General features: G+C 38.4%; 2 protein-coding genes across 2 annotated transcripts in view; both read left to right on the top strand.

Moving 5' to 3' along the window:
• Positions 1-1,691: 1,691 nt before the first annotated feature.
• Positions 1,692-5,182, top strand: LOC111609406. Its single transcript, XM_023337715.1, has 2 exons — positions 1,692-1,736; positions 1,780-5,182. The coding sequence occupies exon 2, from the start codon at positions 2,281-2,283 to the stop codon at positions 4,003-4,005; it is 1,725 nt and encodes a 574-aa protein (XP_023193483.1). The 5' UTR covers positions 1,692-1,736; positions 1,780-2,280; the 3' UTR covers positions 4,006-5,182.
• Positions 5,183-11,220: 6,038 nt separating this feature from the next.
• Positions 11,221-23,067, top strand: part of LOC102237681 (transmembrane protein 132C-like) — a 158,563-nt gene continuing 146,716 nt past the window's right edge. The window contains exons 1-2 of the mRNA XM_023337819.1: positions 11,221-11,592; positions 12,058-12,238. Coding sequence (XP_023193587.1) covers positions 12,190-12,238 — 49 coding nt within the window. The 5' untranslated portion in view covers positions 11,221-11,592; positions 12,058-12,189. The remainder of the gene's footprint in view (positions 11,593-12,057; positions 12,239-23,067) is intronic.

Raw genomic sequence — 23,067 nt, 5'->3', positions numbered from 1 at the left:
GGTCCAGGATGAAGCACGCACAAGTCTTTCATGCACTTCATGTTGGTGCTTCTGTATTCAGTAGAAACTTATCAGAAATTCACAAAGAGAAGGCTGGCAACCTAAATACAGAGTGAGAAGGTGAATAATTAGAGAAGCTGTCAGGAGATTCATAGTAGTTCTGGAGGAACAGCAGAGATCAAAAGCTCTGGTGGAAGAAACTGGAGGGAGGAGACTGCATCACACATCAACCCTGAGGACAAATCTCCCACTGATAAATAAGGTATTGGCAGCATCATGCTGTGACATGCTTCTCTTAACTAGGGAAAGGGAGCTGCTAAGAATAAATGGGAAGGTGATTAGAGCTAAATTGATGCCAATTCAGGACGAAAGCTTGTTGAAGGCTGTAAGCACCAACAACTGAGGGTTCAACATACAGCAGGAAAATGAACCTCCTAAACACACAGCCAGAGCTAAAACAGAATGGGTTAGTGCTTAATGTCTTAACGGCCAATCCAAAGTCTAAATCACAAAGCCAATTGAGGAAAAGGGTTTAAGATCAAAGTCCCCAGATGCACTCCATTCAAGGTTTGGGTTTTTTTTTCTAAAAATGCAAGGTAACCATTTTAATCTCTGCATGTGCTAAGCTGGTAGAGACATATTAAATCTTTAAACGCCATGTGTCATTTAATGCATGTATGTCCAAAGTCAGTCCTCAAGCGCTGGTGCACTGCATGTTTTAGATATGTTCATGCTCCAACACATCTTATTCAAGTGGCTTAAGTTGCTCTTCAGTGTGTTATCAAGTTCTACATGAACATGCAAACTGCCAATTCCTTGAATCAGGTGTACAGGAAAACATGTAGGACACAGGCCCTGAGTACTGACTTTGGACATGACTGATTTGTTTTGTGATTCCTTGTTTTGGCGTACAACATAAATTCTAAAAGTAATATGGTATATGGTAGTCTATGTGTTAGAGATTTTTTGGTATTATCATTTCATTCTTACTCTGGTTCACCTTAAGTCTATAGATCTTAGTGATTTTCTGTTTAAAGTGATCTTCTGTTTAAAGTGATTTTCTGTTTAAAAAGTTCTCTTCTTTAAATGACCTGGAAGTCACTACTGTCTGTTTATCTTCATGTGAAACAGTTAACAATGTGTTTCTCAGACCTTTGATTAGTTATCACACCTAGGAACTGGGTCGCTAGTTGATTGTATCAGAAGTTTTACGACCTTTGTTGTTTTTCCTGACTGTCCCCTAGGTAGAAATTCCTTAGTCGTAAAACTGTGTTTGATTGTGTTCATTTCGGGGGCTCCTAATCTTATCAGCACCAGCCCCCTTTGCTTTTGTTTTGTGTTAATAAAAAGACAAGCTCTACTGCAGAGTTTCAGAACACATGGTGAACTGGTCAGAGGAGCAGTTCTCTGTGTTTTCTCCTTTTGCAAAAGCTTGGCTATAAAATTCATAATACGTTGTCTGTGGTTCTTTGTTTTATATAGGTTCGAAAGGAAAAATACCTATCATTATTTGGTGCCGAAACCCGGATCTCTCACCTCCCCCGCTGTCAGGCAGAGGAAGACGCGCTGAATCCGTGCACGGCCAGAGTCAATTGGACCTGGAAAGGAAAACCCAGGAAGCAAATTCTTCGCTGGGCCAGCGACGTATCCGACTTTGTCTGCTAACGGCGGAGTGACGAGATCCGATTGGACAACCCGAAAACTACAGAAACGTAGGTGAATTTTAAGTCATATAGGTTTGAGTCCTTGTCAAATATTAATTTGACTAAAGAAATACAGGTTTGAGTCCTTGTCAAATATTAATTTGACTAAAGAAATACAGGTTTGAGTCCTTGTCAAATATTAGTTTGACTAAAGAAATATAGGTTTGAGTCCTTGTCAAATATTAACATTTCAATTTGACTAAAGAATAATGAAGGGTTAGAGTCCCAGTTGACAGAGAGTTTCAACTAAAGGTAAAAGGACAGGCTCTTAGAGCTTCCTTAATTAGAGGACGCCTCTTAAGGGAAAGTCCTCACATAGATAGAAAGTTTGTTATTTGCTGTGCTGCTATTGGTTTTGTTTGCTGTTTTGTTGCTGTGTGTGCATGAAGGAGTGAATGGTGTTTCTCTCTCTGGGAGTAAAACTCTCTGCCTTCGGAATTAGAATCCAAAGTGAAAAACCGCTTGGAGCTCAGCTCCAAGTAGAAGCCTGTTTTTCAGGAGGCACTGAGCGCTGACTTACAGCACTTTCTCTGAGAGAGCACGCGATACTAGTATTTTTAAGCTACAACTTTAAACAATGGGAAACACAAATTCCTGTAATTCCTCACTTATTGAGGGCCCCGAAGGGGATGAAAAGTACATGATATCCAGATTTCCTGGCAGCATTGTACATATAAAAAAATGGAAAAAGAAATATAAAATAGATGGGAAGCTAAAAATTGATCAATGGCAAGCAATTGTGGGAACTTTGGAGAGTAGTGTAGCAAGAAAAAAGGGAATAAAAAAAGTTAGAAAGGAAGATGAACTAAAGTGTGCAAAACTATGGTTAAAAGCAGCCATAGACCGTAAAGAACAAATTAAAAAGGTTAAAGACAAAAGGCAAGCAGATATTGACAGGGGGAATGCCTCGGTGGGACGGGGAGAGCAGGTACGGCCGACTGCTCCTCCCCCAACCGCTGCGACAGATTCGTCTGCCCTTGTCTCAGTGTCACCAAGCTCGATGGATAGACAGCCGAGTGCACCTTTTAATATCAGTGAGGAAGCCACTATCTTATTTGTAAGACCAGAAGATAATGAGCCCATATTTAGTGCAGTTCAAACCCCTCCTCCAAATATGCAGCCTCCACCACCCTCAGCTCCTCCAACTCTCACTCCAGCAAGAGCCCCAAGTATCAAACTGACCACAGACCCAGTGTCAGTTCACACACCTACCAAAATTTACCCTCCTCTTCCAGTCTCTCCACCCCCATTATATAATGAAGAAAGTGCAGGTCCAAGTGGTCTGGGACATTCATATGATCTGAGAAAGTACAGAACTCCTCGAGTTATGTACAGTTCTGAAGGGGCAGAACAATATCCAATGATCCAGGTCCCAAATCCTAATCCCAGAGATGCCCAGTCGCCACATATTTATGTTTTTAGACCCTGGACCTTGAAAGAGGCCAGAAAGGCGGTAGAAGGAATAACACCTGCATCAGAGGACCCCGATAAGTGGGTAGAAGATATGACTGGATTAATCCATTCATATAGACTAAATGGAGTGGAAGCAGGAGAAGCAGCCATGTCCTCATTAGGAAAAGATTGGGCAAAAGTGAGGGGAAATTATACAGGGAAAGAAACTAATAATAATAATATGTTAGTTCCAATGTCATACCCTCCAGGAGCCAACCCTGCTCTCTCTGATGCATTTAAAGCACAATGGGACCCATTGTGTGAGAGAGTTAGAGTAAATTTCCGTAAAAGGGCGAATTATAGTCATTTGTCAGGAATTAAACAAAAAGTTGGAGAAGACGTAGACGATTTTCGTCTGCGGTTTGAGAAGGAGTTCAAAGTTCACAGTGGGATTACTTATGACGCAAGAGCAGAGGGTGTATATCAACAACAGCTAAAAAGCGCTTTAATGTCAAGTTTCCGCCCTGAAATTGAGGGCTGGATTAAAAAACACCTAGTTGAATATGATGCTGCCTCAGTCCCACAGCTGATGACATGGGCACGTCATGCAGAAAAAGTAGTTAAAAAACCAAAAACAGGATCAGATGTTTTTCATCTGGAGGATTTTGGAGAAGTAGACACCTCTGTCTTTTTCCGCGGCTCCTCAAGAGGCCGAGGGAAAAACAGCAGCAGAGGAGGTCGCTATGGGCAGCCACCCCGAAACTATACCCCTCAAAAACCACAACGTCCAGATGGATGTTGGACTTGTGGTCATCCTGACCACTGGGCAAGACATTGCCCAGAAAACAAAATAAATCACCGGAAGGGTGGCAGATGGGAGAAAAAACAAAAATATAACTCCTCAGCATGACTAGACTTTTCCACAACCAAACAAAACTTAACACCAGATCAAATTGATGAAATAGTGGATGTATGTGCAGCTTGGGAGATGTTAAATGCATTAAAAGAAAAACCTTATATCACACTGATTGTTTGCGGGGAAAAAGTTGAATTTTTATGTGACACCGGTGCATGCAAAACAGTTTTAAAAACTGAAATAGAAGGTGTAAACCCCACAAATGAGTCCATTTGGGTGAAATCTGCCGATGGACAAACACATAGAGAACATATGTCAAAAGGCACATCTTTTAAAGATCCTGAGACAGGAATTAAAATAAAAGCTTCTGTTGTAATGTCACTTAAATGTCCGACAAATTTATTAGGTAGAGACCTAATGACAAAATTAGGGATAGCAGTAGTCCCTGTACAAGATGGCATGAGAGCTGTCAGACTAAAACATTCTGATCTGTACACAGTTCACAAGGATGAAAAAAATCTACTGTTCATATGATCTAAAGCCAGCTGACAATCCTCATGTCCCAGGAAAGCTTCTTAGAGAAGCTCGAGGACAGCTGGACTCACCTGAAACAGAAATGAACTATAATCAGTTGCATGTAAAAATGAACATCCTAAATGATCCACAGGATGATTATGTGCAAACGTTTTTAGAAACAAATCCTGTGACACTTGCTGTGACTGAAATGTTCACAGACCGAAGGTCTTATGCAGCTGTGACTGTGCTCCTTCCGACTAGTCAAACAAAGCTGTATAAGTTACCTGCAAACCCATACATTTCACTTTATAAGCCGCATAATATTACATGGGCAGATGTGGGTAACAAAACCAAAATGGCTGTTGAAGCCACAGATTTCAAAGAAGCAGAAAGAATTTCTTGCACTCATTCTGCACAAGCAGCAGAATTGATTGCTTTGACTAGGGCATGCGAACTGGCTAAGGACAAGCACCTGACAGTGTACACAGATAGCCAGTATGTTTTCTCTACACTGTTTTATTTTGCGAAACAATGGGAGCGTAGAGGAATGACAACCTCTACTGGGAGACCAATAACACATGCATCTTTGCTTAAAGATCTTTTACAAGCAATACAACTCCCAACTAAACTAGCTGTATGTAAATGCGCAGCTCACACAAAAAGTAAAGATGAAGTTTCAAATGGAAACAGACTAGCTGATAAAATCGCTAAAGAAGCTGCAGCAGGGAAGCATGGGAAAGGTATTTTCTCAGCACAGACTGAAGAGGAACAACAAATGATAGACAAAACAGTACTAAAAGACATGCAGGACAATGCACCACAGGCTGAGAAAAGGCTGTGGATAACTAAAGGTGTGAAAATGAATGTCGGGAACATTTTTTAGGTTAATGACAAACCAGTGCTTCCTAAGTCTTTATTTAAAGCAGCAGCAATTGTGTCACATGGGCGCTGCCATGTGTCAACTGGGGGGATGGAATGCATAATAAAACAGCATTTCACAACGTATGGTTTAAATTCTTACTTAAAATCTTTTTGTACTGCATGTCCAGTCTGTGTGAAATACAATCCTCAGGGAAACATAAGGCCAAAACGAGGCAGGTTCCCAAAATCATCTTATCCCTTTCAAACTATGCACATGGATTTTATTGAACTTTCACAAAGTGGGCCATATAAATATTGTCTGGTGATGATTGATGCTTTTTCTAAATGGGTTGAAATAGTTCCAGCAAAGCATGCAGATGCTTTAACAGTAGCTAAGGCTATTTGTAAAACTATCATCCCAACACATGGCATCCCACAGACTGTTTATAGTGACAATGGACCACATTTTGTAAACCGAGTGATACAAAACATGGCTACACACTTGGGAATGACATTAAAGAATCACTGTGCCTATCGGCCACAGAGTGCAGGGCTGGTGGAAAGAACAAATGCTACTGTGAAAAGTAGATTAAGAAAGTGCATGGCAGACACTGGCCGATCCTGGCCAGAATGTTTAGACTTGGTGAAGCTCTATATGAGAATCACATCAACAGCTGATGGTCTAACACCTTTTGAAATAATTCATGGGAGAGCTTACAGATTGCCTCTGTTTGCTCCAGACGTACAAAAAGCTGATGAAGAACAGACATTAGCAGATTATATGATCAGGACTCTTAAACTGAAGGAAGTGTCCAGTGCGAATTTACTGCCTTCTGATTCTCCTCCTATACAGGAAGCCATTCCACTTGAGCCAGGTGACTGGGTCTACATAAAGGTCATCAAACGAAAGAACTGGACGAGTCCACGGTGGGAAGGACCGTTCCAAGTGCTGATGACCACACCAACAGCTGTAAAGATCGCTGAAAGACCCAGCTGGATACATCTTAGTCACTGTAAGCGGCAGAGAGTGTTGGACCCCTAATTCGGAGTAGGGAGGAAGGTGGGCTTTTAGCCTCTGGGCTACACAGGCATTCTAATTTTTAGTATTAGTTTGTCTCAAACCCAGTGAAGAACTGCTAAGATTCTCACTCTTTTAGTTTGGGGGTTCTGACATCTCTGCACGCCGAGCAGTAATGGGGACTCCATATGCAAGATGGATCTTCTACTGTGCTGTGACTGCTGTATGTTTGATGTTTGGAGAAGGAAGTGAGCCTGAGTTCCACCCACACGACTACAGCACCAACCTGTGGTGGAAACTGATGAATAGAACTGCTTATGAAGGACATGCTGTGAACTGCTACGTGTGTGCGCAGCTGCCGGTTTCCATACACAACTCAGGTCTCCGACCAGGTAACATTACAGACGACAAACAGATGTGTCTCTATGTTCTAAGCACCAGACCACGGCGCGTCCCGCCCCTAAGGGGAGACAGACCACGTGAGAAGGATTATTCAGCTGACCTCCGGATGGGTGAGGCTGTGCAAGGACTGTTTCAATCTTTGAATTGTTCACTTGCAGAGGATGTACTTCCTTTTTCGTCATCTCAACAAACTGTATGGAAAATACCAGAGATCATTTCGTTAGCAGGAGCTAAACCAGGATCTCTGGGGAACTGTGTTTATAATAATGGAAATGTTTTTCTAGGGACATTGCCCTGGAACTTGTGTAACAGAGTTTACACCTACTGCGAACCGACACAGGATTACATCACCTGCGTAGCCTGCAGGGGTCAAAGGATGGCTCCACACTGCAAAGGCTGGAAGGAAAACCCAGACTGTGACAACTTGCTTCAGGAGAGGAGTTTCAACATCACGCCTAAGATGAAGAGGAGACAAGAGACAACACTGTGCAGCGCCATAGTGCCAGGAGATTATGGCTCAAGGATGTTATCAGATTGGTACTTCATATGTGGAAATGAAGCGTACATGTTCTTGCCGAAAAATTGGGGAGGACTGTGTGCTGTGGTTCCCTTGATCAACCCGATTGCATTCATCAGGAAAGCACAGGATGATTCACACACCCGCTCCAAACGAACAGTTATGTCAGAGGTCAAAAGATGGGGAGGCCTCACAACACATACTGGAGTTCCATGGGAATTCAGGATTTGGAACGGCGGAGAAAAATTTATGCAAAGCCTGTTTCCATGGGTTGGAATAGGTGAGATTCGGGACCACGTTGAGATAAACAGGTACGGATTACTGCGATTAATCAACATCACATACCAGCTGGCCAATGGCACCATGGAAGAACTGACTGAACTGAGAAACATGGTTATGCAAAATCGTGTTGTCCTGGATTTCCTCACGGCCCCTCAGGGAGGGGTCTGTAAAATCATTGGCCCAACGTGCTGTACTTTTGTACCTGATGAAACAGGTACTGGAGGAACTATTTCTGATGCTCTATATGAGCTGGAAGATCTAAAGCAATATGTAGAAAGTGGAACACGCGGCTCAACTTCTTTTGATTTGTTTTCATGGCTTACATCTGGACCATGGTGGAATTTGCTGTTAAAGCTTGTGACACCTATTCTGGTTGTTTTAGTTCTGTTCTGCCTTTTTACGGGTTGCATTATTCCTTGTCTACGAAAAATGATGTTTAAAACAATTAACACAACTGTTATCAGCTATCAGTTGGCAAAGGCATCATATGAGACAACTGAAGATGACCTGTTTCAAGTTTCTGACGATTTTCTGAACAATGATGAAGTCCTGTAATAAATAAACAGAAAAATTCATTTGCTGAATGATTCCTACACTGAAAATGTTAAACAAGTGGTGTTAAGGATGAGAAAACTGCTTTTGATTTTTTGCTGTTTCTTTTATTTTATTTTTTTTCATTTATTGCATTATTTTCCTATTATTCATTGTGTATTTTCTGTGTTTCGCTAAAAAAAAAAAAAAAAAAAAAAAAATTCTTGCATTTATTGGTTCTTTTCTTTTCTTTTCTTTTCTTTTCTTTTCTGTGCATAGCCTTTGCATAAGGTTTAAGCGTATAATGAAATGATAATAAGGGGGGAATGTTAGAGATTTTTTGGTATTATCATTTCATTCTTACTCTGGTTCACCTTAAGTCTATAGATCTTAGTGATTTTCTGTTTAAAGTGATCTTCTGTTTAAAGTGATTTTCTGTTTAAAAAGTTCTCTTCTTTAAATGACCTGGAAGTCACTACTGTCTGTTTATCTTCATGTGAAACAGTTAACAATGTGTTTCTCAGACCTTTGATTAGTTATCACACCTAGGAACTGGGTTGCTAGTTGATTGTATCAGAAGTTTTACGACCTTTGTTGTTTTTCCTGACTGTCCCCTAGGTAGAAATTCCTTAGTCGTAAAACTGTGTTTGATTGTGTTCATTTCGGGGGCTCCTAATCTTATCAGCACCAGCCCCCTTTGCTTTTGTTTTGTGTTAATAAAAAGACAAGCTCTACTGCAGAGTTTCAGAACACATGGTGAACTGGTCAGAGGAGCAGTTCTCTGTGTTTTCTCCTTTTGCAAAAGCTTGGCTATAAAATTCATAATACGTTGTCTGTGGTTCTTTGTTTTATATAGGTTCGAAAGGAAAAATACCTATCACTATGCATGCAGTTAAATCAGTAATGTTTTTAGGAAGCTGTATCTGTGGGACCCAAAATGGGTGATAAAAGGCTTAGCATATTATTTAAGACAGTCATTATCCACTGTGCATTTTTGTGTGCAAGGAATCTCTTTTGTGGTACATTTACTTGCAGCAAGAAACTTTTCTTGTAACAGAAAAGCAAATAAAAGCCAAATTATGAGCTCTGAATGTTTTAATAAAATGAATAATAAGAGTTTTGTGGTAAACTGGTTATAATTAGATGAAACTAGTCCCCCCCTCCCCCCCCAAAAATGTATGTAGATAAAAGAGAATAAAATACCCTATACTCTCATAACTTTCATATTATTGAACATATCTAAAAGGTTCTTGAACAAATTTTGGCTTGACTGTTGCATCAGAATTCAAATAGTATTTAAAGCAACAATTTGTCTGGTAAATGACAAATTGTTATTTGTCATTTACCAGACATCAAAAACATAATTTTATGAACCCACTGAAGAAATACACTAATCTTCTGAACCTTTCCTTACTGCATAGTGTTATTTATAACCAACTTTAAGAAAGTACTTCTCTTTACATTATTGTAGTGGAATGGAGCTGGATGAGGAGAAAGCAACAGAGGATGGAGGAGTGAGCATTTCGCCTTCATGTCCAAAGGACACCTCCTTTGCCGCGTTGATGACCTGTAATCGCTGCTCGGTGTTGTCGTAAGAGGCTGCAGCTGCAGGGTGGCTCCGCTAGCTGCCTTTCAGCATGTCACTAGTTTGTGTGTCTCGTAATGGCTTGTTCACTCTGATCTCGAAGAATGGTAGTTGTAAACTGTCAGCTTAGCCAATGGGCTTTAACACGGCAGGGGTGCATACGACAGAAAAACCCACTAACACGCATTTTGGTGATGACTTGTTTAAAGTCTCCTGTAAATAAGACTATTTAAGAAATTGGACTTTCCTAACAAATGTAAATAAAAGCAGAAATTCATGGTTTAGATAGGCAGCACAAAATATGATATTATTGTAAAATGAATTGAAAATTTTACAAATATAAGTCTAAAATGTGTGGTGTACTTGCGATTTCAAGTCACAAGCACATTTTATAGCTGGTTGAGGGAATACTTTGTAGAATGGCCTTCACCGTTCAATTTTTTTGTGTATATCTCAACCAGCTTTGAATATCAGGAGACTGAATATTTTTTGTATTCCTCTTTATAAAATAACTCTGTCAGTTCATTCATTCAGTTCAGTCATTCCAAAGATTCTGAGAGGAGTTGAGGTCTAAACTGGACTGTTTCAGTGTAGCGCTGACTGTACGTTTAGGGTTATTGTCCAGTGGTAAAGTGAAGCTCTGTCCTGCTTGAGATCGTCCCTGCATGCAGTTCCATCAGTCTTCCCTGAAACTCAAGCCTGCTCCTCTGTTCCAAGTTATTTAGTTATTTGTTCCATGCCGTACCCTTTTCAACCCACTGTTCTGCGAGTGATTCTTGTTGTCATTTCTCTATAGGTGCGATTGAGAAGCTAACCCTGCAGTTGGCATCTCTGATAAAGGTTTGCAGTATTTATGCAGCATTCCGTTCTCTCAGTTTTAAAGCTTAGGGAGGGCAGCTGCCTTGCACGCAGAGGTGATCCATAGGGGGCACTGTTGACTCTCATGAAATAGTCTTGGTACAACAGGTTGCACCACTCTCTGCACCGACTGAACGCTCAAGATCAACCCAGATGACGGTGGTGATAAAATTAAATAATCAAGTTTACTCTGATAAAATTATATATTTATTAGGTGTATTTAATTAAAATCCCCCTATGTAATGGTTTTTCCGGAATTTTATTTAACCACATGTCCGACCCAGGATTTTTAAACTGGGTCGAACAGTTTGTTTTACATGCGTAAAACAAAATCTTTTTTTTTTTCCCCTCCACGCAAGATATTGTAAAATAATGTTAATGTTCATGGGTCCCATCACTCACATCCAATGCTCATTTTCTCCACTCAACCGAAAATGTAATTAATCCCATCGTGAGGAGTGTGAAGTTTCATTTCCAATCTAGCAACTTTCCCTTTCTTGCAACGCTTTGGGGAGAAAGGACGCAGTCTCCACCTGAAATGAGCTGTGGGTTTAATGGCACAGTACTTTGCTTATGTGACGCCCGCAATCCCCTTTGCCAAACCCAGCCTGGAGCTCGCCCCCACCCCTCCCGTCGCCCCCTCTCTGTAAGCCCCCCTTAGCTTCTGCACCAGCATCCACAGCCACGGAGTGCGGAACGAGGCGAAGTGGAGAAAGCGCACGCAGGAACCACTTCACCGCCTCATCTCACCCGATCCGCGCTTCCGATTTGCGGCGTGGAAAGTTGCAGGACCGCGTCTCATATATCCATGTGTTTGTAGGTGACGTTTCAACCAAATTCGACGGATTTTTAACTGATGTTCAAAAACTAAAAAAAGAGGAAGAAAGATATCCACGAATGTTAGAGGAACTCTTGGCAAAGCGGAAATTGACTCACCGGGATTGCTTGTTTTTTTTCTTTCTCTCTTTCTTGTCATTTTGCTGCTGCGGTGGTGCGTGAAAATTTTGCAGCAGTAATTTAACCTGGAATCAAATGCTAACATCGGATGGAGTGTTTGCTAGAGGAGTAACGGTAAGAGGCGCAGAAACAACCCGGTAGTGCATTACTTTGTCAGACGTAGATAGTTGGATAGTAGTCATTTAGAGGCTAATAAGTTTCAGTGAAAAAGTACTCGGAGGCACCAAAATAAACAATTCTCCCCAAAAATAATCCTGATAAATTTAAGAAGTTCAGTTAGAACCGAACCACATATTGGCTCAGTTTTTAGTAAAATATTTTTAAATTCACTTTCACCCTGGGTTTTCTGAAATAATCTGAATTGGTTGGGATACTTACAGAAAGTTTTCAAGTAAGGGTCAGGGGGCAGATAAAAGATAATGAAATTATTAAAAGTGGATTTGTACGATAGATATACATGATTAAAGAAATAAATATTCATAAAAAATATTAGGGCTCTAATGTCTGCCCAATGGGGACAGAAACTGTACCAGAGATATTTCTGGGCATGTTCCTGATTGTAGATGTCTCTGTCCACAGGTTGAATCACACAGAAGACACAGTGTTTTCCTAAATGGATATCTGCTCAGAGAGGATAATTTGTGTGCAAAGTAGCACTACATCCTGCTGAAAAGGAGTTACCCGTTCAGGTCCCCCCCTCCTGAATAAACCATGGGGCCCCAGCAGTGCATGGGACTCACCATGCTCTTCCTGTGGACAGGTAAGACCCCCCTCTCTCTTCCCAGAACAAAAATCTGCCACTAAAACATCTCTTACAAGGTTTTGCTCACAAACCTGAACAAGATTTATGAAAATGGAAGCTAATGGTCATGAAATAAGAGACACTGTAAATACATCAACCTTTTTTTCCCCCCTGAGTGATTTCATTCAGCGTGGAGTATTTAATGAAATGCAAATTGTATCCTTTCAGCCAACGGCACATATATAATTTATGAGACATATAATTAGCTGTAAGCTGTTGTGGCAGAATACAAAATGACTTGTAATATTAACATGAATGAAGTGTGACAGTTGTCTCCCGTGAGTGTGTGAGGTTAGGTGCCGTACCACAGCACTGGAACAGCATGCAGAAAGTGTATCTATGTGTGGAAGAAAACATGGAACTGCAGAATTTGGGAATAACAACAGATTGCAGTCACAAGCAGTGAAAAGAGAGGTGGTGCATCCTTTAACAAGATTTGTAATTGATAAGTGTTTGTGAATTTGTGTATTAATTTCCTAGTACTGCAAATGGTCCAGTTGGTGTGTGTGCAAGTTGTCATATTTGGAAATGTGCAGTCATGCGATTAAAAAATGCATAACTAGGGAACAGACAAGTTCCATGCTTTCATTTTGCAGATAATACTAAGCGTCTTCCCTTATGGATACAGATGTGAGAGAGACAAGTCATCTCTAATCTTAAGTATTTTTGGCTTTTGGAAAAGAATCAATTTACATGCGTATTTTTAGTAAGTTAAACATTTCTTGATGTTTTGTCCATTTTCATTGATTTATGAGTTCTTTCATTATTATAAATTATTGTGAGTTCTTTTCATTATTAGCATGTGATCGCAAGAATCTGGAAATGCAGCACTTTTTGCTGAATGTGACTCAGTCTTTTATACAAACAAACAAAAAACACAAAAAAGCTTTTTTGCTTCTGTTTTCAGACGAATCACAGTGTGCAGTTTCCCATGAAAAAAGAAAGATGTCAAAAACAATTATTGTTACATTGTTCTTTGGGTTTTAAAGTGACATTTTCTTTTCATGCTTAGAGTGCCTTGCAAAAGTACTCGTACCTCTTGAACTTTATCATGTTTTGTCAAACAACAACTGTAAATTTCATTGTGTTGGGGTTTTCTGTGACAGACCTGTACAAAGGAGTGCAAAAATGTGAACTGAACGGAAGGTTTTATTTTTTAGGAAACAAAATAATTGAGTAGCTTGGTGTGCATTTGTATTTAGCACCCCTGGTATGATTTAATTGGCTAATTGCATCTGTAAATCTTTGTCTCTAACAATTTTTCACATCTAGAGGCTCAATTTTAATCTATTATTCTTTGCAAAATAGCTGAAGTTCTCTCAGATTGTACGGAAAGTGTCTGTGCACAATTTATTTTTTTGTTTTGTCACTGATTCTTCATTGGATTTAGAACTGTACTAAGTCCTAATGAATATGCATTGATTGATCTTAACCATTCCATTTTAGATCTTGCGGTATGTTTAGTTAGCAACCAGCCATCAGGTGAATCTCTTTCATAACCAGCGGAAACATTTGCTCTTCCCACAGTTTACTTTGAACCACAATTTCACCACCCAACAAGCCTCAAAGCACATTAGGAAAAAAAAAAAAATTATGCATACTTTTGCGCTGCCATTTTATAACTTTCAGTTTTACATAAAGCTTCTTTCATGTAGCAGTAAGCTTTTCACATACTCATGAGGACACTGTTACTGCTACTTTGGCCCTCCTACTTCATAATACTGCCAACACCATGTTCCCTGTGGGGTGGCAAAATGTGAAAAACCTCTATGGGCAATTTATCAATAAAACCCCATGTATTTTCCAAAGCAAAATCTTTACAAGGCACTGTTTGTAACTACAGTTTAAAGTTAATAAAAATATAAGCATTTCCTAAACATTCAGAATTTGCAGAAATAAACTGGAACAAAGGGTAGACAATAAACCTACACTTTATTCTGAACTGTAAATTAGTTACAGATTTGTTGATCTATGGTGAAAAACTCCCAAGTATTACTACTGAAAATTAACTAAACCTGAGTTTTAAAAGTTCAAGTATAAAAAGACAAAATGTTAAAGAGAAAAAAAATGCTAATCAAAAAAAGTTTTTTGTGATATATTCGTCTTGGCTTTTGCCTGTTTTCTGTTAATATTCAATTGAGCATTTCAGTATTATAAATGATCAAAAACCTATCTAGTTCAGGGATCATATGGGATGTCAACTGTTAATTGTTAATTTAAGTACAGTGCATGGAAAACTATTACTATGGGAAATATGTAACTCAAAATGGAGCGCTGCATTCAAGATTTATAAGAAAAGCAATATGCTGAACTTGCAGAAGCAATGTCGACTTCTTTGGACTCTAAAGCATCTGAATGGACAATCAGACTACTTTTACAGATGCATATGTTCTCTGAGGACATTGATGGTTCACTAAGAGAAAATAAAACTAATTTCTGAATGTCTATAGACATTCTTGGAAAAGAATGTCGGTAGAAGATGTGGGTGGGGAGTCTTGACCTTTTTAAGAATTGAGAACCAGAAACATTCCTGTTTAGTTCTTGACAATTAAAGATATTTGCAGAAAGAATAAGGAAAAAATGTCACATAAAAACTTTAACTATTTTCAATGCCAGAACTTAAAATATTAAGTGTTTTTATTCTGAAAAAATTCTAAAATGCAAGAATTCTTATATATTGTGTTAATGTGAAAATGTATGAAATATCCATCCTTTCATTTTTGGACCTGCTTAATCTAGTACGGGGTAACTTGTGGGGTTTGAAGCCAACTGCAGCAGTCAGGCGAGCGTTAGGATACACCTCGGAAAGACACTCTACAGAGAGTGAGGGCAAAAACTGAATAGGGCAAACAATTATGCACACATATACGCATACCTGTGGGCAAATTCTAGAGCTGTCATGTAATCTAGCATATATATTTTTGGTTTGTGGGAGAAAACTGCTGCATCAGTGAAAATCCCCAATTTTCTCCATATTTAACTCTTTGTGACATGACTGTATTATTGCCCCTACAATGGTTACGGTTGTCTCTCTTTTGGTTAGAAACTAGAAATATATGCAGAGCTGTGTAAAAGCATTTGCTCTCTTGTTAAAATACATGATCAAATTTATGATTTAATTTATTGAGAGGGAAAAGCTACCTAAACCATCTTGGCCCTATGTGAAATAACTGCACTCTTTTTGAATCAAGAATTGTCACTAACAGCATCTATGTGGTAAATTCACAAAGGCATAATTACTGCATGTCTGACTACTGTAGAAGCATCAAATTACTTAAATACATCTTGTCTGACAATATAAGTAAGTAAATAGCTTCAAAAAAATCAACCCAGAGAGTTTATAGGCACTTAAACATCAAGGAGCTTGCAAAAGAACCAACGATTTAAATTGTCTCTGTTAAAGTCAGTGCTCATTGTTCAACAAGTCGTCTGCAGCAAATCTAAAAGCATTATTAGCTGTGGTGATGTGACGTACTGGGACTGCTTTGTTACCTTTGGACATGGACTACTTGCTGTAAATAGTGAATGCATGAATTTTTTAGAAAGAAAGTAAACTGTCCATCCATTAGTTTGTGAACTTAACTCCTAGAAGGAGCATGATCCAACGCACACCAGTAAGTCCACTTCTAAACCATTATAAGTGTAAGTAGGTTTTGATGTGTCCTAATTAAGGTCTAATTGAGATACTGTGGCATCAACTTAAACAGACCTTTATGCTCTGGGAAGGCCATTTCTGCTTGTGTGACTGAATTAAAAAGTTTTCTATAAGAGAGTGGACTAAAAATTCTTCTACATCACCATAAACAACACCACCAAAGGTGACCCAATAATGTATTAGACTTGGAAGTAATATATTTTTTATATTGGTTTGTTCAACTTTTTCCCCTTATTAAAAAAGAAAATAGAGGTTATTTTTGTGACAAGGTTATTCGTGATTCTCTGAAAATGTAAATTATAACAAACACATGAGCTCTTGTCTGTTGGTGTTGTGCTATTTTTTTAGTTGTTAGAAGAGACCACCTAAGACACTCCGATGAACAAAACATTAGTTAGATGTTCAGTTCCAGTTATAAAACACACACACAAAGAAATATTCTTTTACATAAAAAGAACATTCAACAGACAGAGCATGCTAAACTTACCAGGAAACTGCAGAAATGAAAACAAAGTGTCAGGAAGGGAAAAACACATTGCTTCCTGTCAGTCAACTCCTTGCTTGTTCTGAGTCTCAGAGGATATTATATCTCTCCAGCCACCTGATTGCTTTCACCCAGGGGTTTCCAGGTTGTCTCTTACAGACAATCACCCTGACAGTCACCTAATCTATAGGATACCTGCAGATTCTCACATAAAGTCTGACCCGCCACCAGGACAATAGAAAATGCCCCATATAGCTTATCATAGAAAAGGATGCAATTCAGACTGCTTTTACAAAATGGAAGGTCATTGAAAAGGTTGTTTTTAATTTGTAAACTTTTTGATAAAAGTTTACAAATTTGGCTTTAAAAAGTCAATTTGATGTTTTTGTTTGTGTAAGATAAAAAAAAAAAATCCTTATTGTATAGAATTAGTTGCGTTAAACCAATAGATGTAATTGCAATTAATGTATTTTATATCAAGCTGTTTTCACAGTTTTCTTGCTGTAAATGAAGGCTTAATTGCTGATTTAGTATAACAAATGATCTGCCAGAATGGGAAATCAGGTACATTACATCCACTTTGGGAGCAATAACCATAAAAGATGACAGATGTGAAGACCAGAGAATAAAAGCTTTTGACCTTCAGCCAGTTCACACAGAGGTGTGCTGTAACTGAGGTGGTTTCCAGCCAGTGCAGACAGAGGAAAACATCTGCAGTGCCTGACCTGTCTTCGCTGCAGCCGACTTGCTCCAGTGAGATTTTAATGTCATGCGACACGGTGAAGATTTCCAGCAGCAGTAAAAATTTCTAACTAGCAAGCATAGCTTTGAGACAAACTGAAAATTGCTCCAAGTGCAGTGCTGAATCAAGAATCAAGTCCTTTGCATTTGCTATGTTACACTTAACTTCATACTTAAGTGCTATTGATTAACAAGCAGGTTCCAATTTAATATGAACCAAAAAAACAAATAGATGAAAAAACGCAGATGAAATCCTGCGTATTTCATCTGCAGGAAATACGACAGAAAGGCAAACAATGACTCCTTGGTTTTGTTCATATTGTATCCATATATAATTTTTCCTGATTTCTTAGCTAAACCAGGGCCAAGTGAGTGCTGGTCAGCAATTTGTTCTGATTTCACCACTGAAGCACAGGTTCAAGCACTGAAATATATACACGGAAGCAAATTCTCTCCTGCTCCACAGCAAGTAACCGATTTCATCAGCACCAGCGAGTGGACTCATGGTGACAAACATCCAATTACAGGATTGTAAGCACCAGGTTTAAAATCCCTGTTAGTTTTGTTTCAAGTTTGCTCAAGTAGCACAGAATAATATCAGATTATAGTTCCTTGAAAAAACACTTGCATCCATTGCGCCTCTCATTTTTATTATGTTCGTCATAAACTTACAACCACAACAATAAAAAATTTGAGAAGTGTGACGTGCATTTGCATTCAACTCCTCTAAATCAATAGTTTGTAATACCACCTTTCACTGGAATAACAACAGAAAAAATCTTTTGGAATATATCTCCACATTTTGTGCCTATTTTCTTTTTTTTAGTAAAATAGCTCAAGCTCTGTCAAAATGGATGGAGCTTATATGAAGACAAGTTTTCAAGTCTTGTTACAGCCTCCACAGTTGCCAAATGAATTGACTTTGATCTAAACCATTCCTGTGTTGCTCCAGCTATCCATTTAGGCTTGTTGTCCTACTGAAAGCTGAATCTCAGAAGACAGTAATTTGTTTTTGCAAGGTGAAAAACGGGAAAATAACACAACATTTGGATTTTCTAAAACCCACCAGATAAAAATCACCAGCTGGTGCTTATAAATGATGTTAGACATTAAGTATGCAACATGGAATTGCAACACTGCTTACGAATACAGATCAGAGGTCAGAAATGCTAATCAGCATTTTAAAAAGTGATGTCAAAAAAGTAAAATTGATTTGCGTACTCAAACCGTTTCACTACTCTGCGATCCTCTGCAGAAATTCAGCGTACAACAGAGGGAGGGCTGCACATTTACCGGAGGTGTTACTGAGGCGTTCAGCATGTTGTCTTCTATTCAGAAGCCAGGGTGAACTGATGCGTGATATCCACTGCTTTCAGTGAGAGGGATGTCAGGTGGTTAAGCAAAAAAAACAAACAAACAGTGTTTTGTCCAAGTTTTTGTCACAGCAAGAAAGATTATTGTATTGATGTGATAATGAAAAGCTCATTAATAACAGTTTGCCCTAAACTTATAATGGGAGCGCAAATATTTTGCAAATCTACGATGATAGCTTAGAAATTTGGATTGTTTTTCTCATGTTCGGTCATGTAAGAGTTCAATATATATCTTTTTACAATCTTCAACTGCATGTGGGACCTGAAGTTTCCTAGAAAGCAACTTCATCCGTTAAAGTTTACAGACCCTGAATCTCCTTATTTCATCTGGGGCCAGTCTGTACTTCATCTTCCGCATTTATTTGCTCCTTGATCTTCTCATGCCGGAGCTTACTGACATTTTGTCAGCTGGGATCGTGGCATGCTTCATGACTGAACTCCCATGCCTTGTGTCAACGATAATTATTCAAAGCCTTGTTGCTTCATCAGCTGTTGGTTATCTGGTGTGGCGTCTCATCCCACAGGTGTCTCATTTTTTTTCATGAATCACTTTCTATCACAAAGTCCCAAAGTCCCTTTTTGAACTTTGGGATTTCCTATTAGATCTTTAAAGAGACAGCTTCACTATGTCGTTCCAGATCCTTGTTTTAGCCTTCATTGCTTGCTGCCCCTGGTTTTATATGGCACAGCTATCTGCTGAACAATGAAGGCGTATTTGCTTTCTGGTGCTTTTATGCTGGACTTTCTAAGCTGCTGGTAAAATGGCTTTATAAGAATGTCTTTTTTTTTTCTTCTAAAGATGCAACACACTGAAGATGATGCCCTTTCACAGCACTTTGTCTTTCTCCTTATCACCTTCTGCTGCCAGACTCAAGTTGCAATTTGTCTCTTGGGGCCACCCTAATGTATTTAGGGGCGCTTCAGAATCTCTGAATGTCACTCATCCCTCTCCTCCTTTTCCATCCTCATTAATCGCCTGAGCTCTGGATTTACGGTAGAAGCTCCTGTCTACTGTCAATAGCTTTGGCAAAATGACACCATTAGAATCCTATTTTTCTGGTGCTAAGTTTTTATTCCACCAAAGTAATATTCACTGAGAAATATGTTGTTGCACATCTGTTTCAGAGCCGACTGCAGCTTAGCTACCTTAACAGATAGTGTAGGCAAAATCAAACCAGGTAATATAATCTTATTATACATCCAGAGTTGTTCTTTGAACAATTGAATATGCCTATTTTATGTACCAAAACCAAAATGGCATCATATATTATTATTGTAATATTACTGTATACTGTAGTATTTTGAATGTTTTTAAGCATTTTGCATGACCAGGAATTGTGTTTTTCTGTTTTGGATAAAAGATTATTCTACTTAATCTTAAGTTTTTGCGTAAATATTTTGAAACTGGCATTTATTATTACTGGAGTTATGGTTCAATGATAATGGTGTGTGACAGATTTAAGGTTTGCTCCCAAAGATTATTTTTAAGGGTTTTTGAATCTGTCAATTAGTGTTGGTACTTCTGTCTGTTTGTAGTTCCCATGTGTGCTCAAAGTAATTCCTCTCTTAGAGCTCTCTAAGTACTCAATTGATCATTGGATCAATTGAGTACCCTGTCCCTGACTTGCTGTGTCTCACTGTAGTAAACCTTTTCTGATGTCGACATTTCTACAGCTTGTCTTGTCATCAGAACAATTTGAAATCCAGAGTCTGACAAACACAAAATTTAGGTTGAACTCTTAATTTTTCTGTCCAAGGATGTTGCCTAATCTCTTAGGCACTTTATGCTTCATGATTCAGTTGATATTTGAGCAGTGTTTGTTCATTATCGGAGCTTGCCATTATCGTAGACAGTTTTAATCAGCTACATTAAAAAGTGGTAGCTGGTTCTGAGGGCAGTGTGCTAAATGTGGGAGGATTTCCACTTGAATTTTGCCTGATCTTTAAATGTGTGTAGGCTTGACCAGAGTGGGTTGGAGTTTGAAAAGTTACAAATCCGAAGCACGTTTGACCTAAATTTATTAATAGGTCTCCTGTTATTTTATTATTTCTCTCGCGTGCACATTTCAGCTTCTGTCCGCACAGAAAATATCCATTATACTTGCTTTAAAGTTTTTTAAATCATTTTTCTTTTAGTTATGTTGTTGTAATAATGGCTGTTCAAGCCAGTAATAAAGAATAAACCACTCTGAATAGGGTCCTGATAATAATTAAGGTGTAAAGAGAACTTGTTTTTTGGAGTGCTCAGCTGAGGTTTTATATTGAATAATGTAAATATTGTTTATTTAAATATTGATTTCTCATGTAAACAGATCAACAAAGAATCTGGGACAATACTATATGATATTCAGAACACAACATTATGCAGTATGAAATACATTGGAGAAACTGAGAATTCTGCTATTTTTCTTGACTGTATGCATATATTAAATTATAGTACATATAGTTAAAAGAACCAGCAAGTTGGTGTTGCTTGCCCAGTCCTAGGTCAAATAAGGGCAATCAAGCTCCGGGTTAATTGAAGACATTGAAGTGGAGTTATGAGTTTAACTCTGCACACAAGTTTGGGTTGTCAAATTCCATCAAATATGTTAGTGTGACTGTCTAATGTTAAATCTAGCAAACAACTTGAAAAGAAAAACACATGACCTAGATTACCAAATTAGTAATATTTGAAAATGAATGAGACAGCTTCTGTGTTCTGGGGGAAACTGTTTTGGTTTAAAAAGTGCACATCACATTCAACCCAGAACAACAAACAAAAACTTTTGAAATTGATGACTAAAGCAGATAAGAAAGTCTCATTATCCACAATGAAGCTTTGCCCTGATGTGGGCTAAAAAGGCCAGTCAGCGAGGAAGAATCCACTACTCCAAAGGTGATGTAAAATCTCAGATTACTGTTTTCTAATGCATTCAGGGCTCCAAAGCCAGTTGTATATTTTTTATTCAAGCCATTCAATTGGAAAATGATTGGATGACAATTTCTAATATTAAGAAAATAATAAAGATGATCTAAAACAATAATATTTTTGCAATAGAAATAATTAGGTTAACTTAAAATAATTTGGCTTACCAAAATAATAAATGTTTGTGTTTGTTTCTTGACACTAAATGCAAAGTTCTGGTTTCTGCTATAGATTTAATCATATATTTTTATTTTATTTTAGTTAAACATATTGATACAATTTCAGCCAGCAAATATCAACATGAGGCCAAGACACATAATATAAATCCTTTTTAATTATGTTAATAAATCTGTTTAGCGCTACTGACCTCTATAATCAATAGTCTGTGGAGTATTCTTGCCTGATTCGTTGTTAGTTGCGAGTAAAACATCACTCATGTTTTTTAGTCCTGGCATGTCTCTAGCACTCCAATTTGTTTCTGTTTTATTCCTTCTAACCTTCTCGGGGGCCCAGCGTTTGCCAACTGCAATTTTTGCCCTGGTTTACTTCACTGGCAATGTATATTGCAATGACTTTGTCAACTCGAGCAATAGATGCATTGCTCTTCCTGCTTGCATCTGCTTTTTTCCCCCTGTGTAACTTATCATTTTGAAAACACAAAACAAAAAGTCATTATGAAGTAAAACAATTCTGGATGGGAACAGATCAATTACCGGAACTTCTCCAATCTGATTGTGGAAGATTTTTATGCTAGAAAGAATGAAAGAGGAGATAAAACAAATCATTTCATACCATTGTTAGAAGAGAAAATGAGCCTCCAGTGAGAATGCATACTTGTTAAAACTGTGAAATTACAACTATTGCAACAGACTAAAAGGAGTTTTACTGGATATTGCTTTTGGGAGGCAGCATCTTGTGGTATAATTTTGGAATGGTATTGGTAAGATTTCATTGTTTGGGTGTTGATTTAGAATATTTCTTAAAAATCAATGTCCTGATTTCGCTATGTTATGTTTTGGTATTCTCTTTTCAATTTTTTATGGAATAATTTCATGTTCTTTCTGTCCATTAACTAAACAAGATATTGTTGAGGGAATCATCTTGGAAGGGTTTCTAAAAAACCTTTGGATTACTTCAATCTTTGAAAGAACCCGAGTAATAAAGTGTCAATTAAGCCAACCAGTTAATTAATTTGGCTAGTTTAATTCAGACAATTATGTATTTCTTTGTTGGTCCACACTCTCTTATGCCTCTTTTCCACTGAGCGGTACGACATAGGTCGGTGCGATTCAGTATACTGCTTTGTCTGCTTCTATTTTAAAAGCTGACCATACAACAGACCCAAACCGCACCATTCCTGGGCCCACTTCAGTTGTAGATCCATTAAAGTGATACCCACAATGGGAGCCCAGAGGGATATGGCAACCCTAAAAAAATTTCTGGCTGGGTCTGAGCACCCCTGTGGAAAAACAGACATTTGTTGTTGCAATAATTACACTGGACAATCTTCACAGAACATTTTTAGCACTGCTCGGTATTTCTCAGAGTTTTCCAGTGATAAGGAGAGAGCTTAATCAACAGTTGGTCCCACAGCAACCACAGACCACCAACTTAAGTCTGATGACA

This window comes from Xiphophorus maculatus, chromosome 8, assembly GCF_002775205.1.
Source record: "Xiphophorus maculatus strain JP 163 A chromosome 8, X_maculatus-5.0-male, whole genome shotgun sequence".
In the NCBI taxonomy this organism is placed as follows: Eukaryota; Metazoa; Chordata; class Actinopteri; order Cyprinodontiformes; family Poeciliidae; genus Xiphophorus; species Xiphophorus maculatus.
Note: the sequence above shows the minus strand (reverse complement) of the source record. Positions and strands in the feature narration are given on the sequence as shown.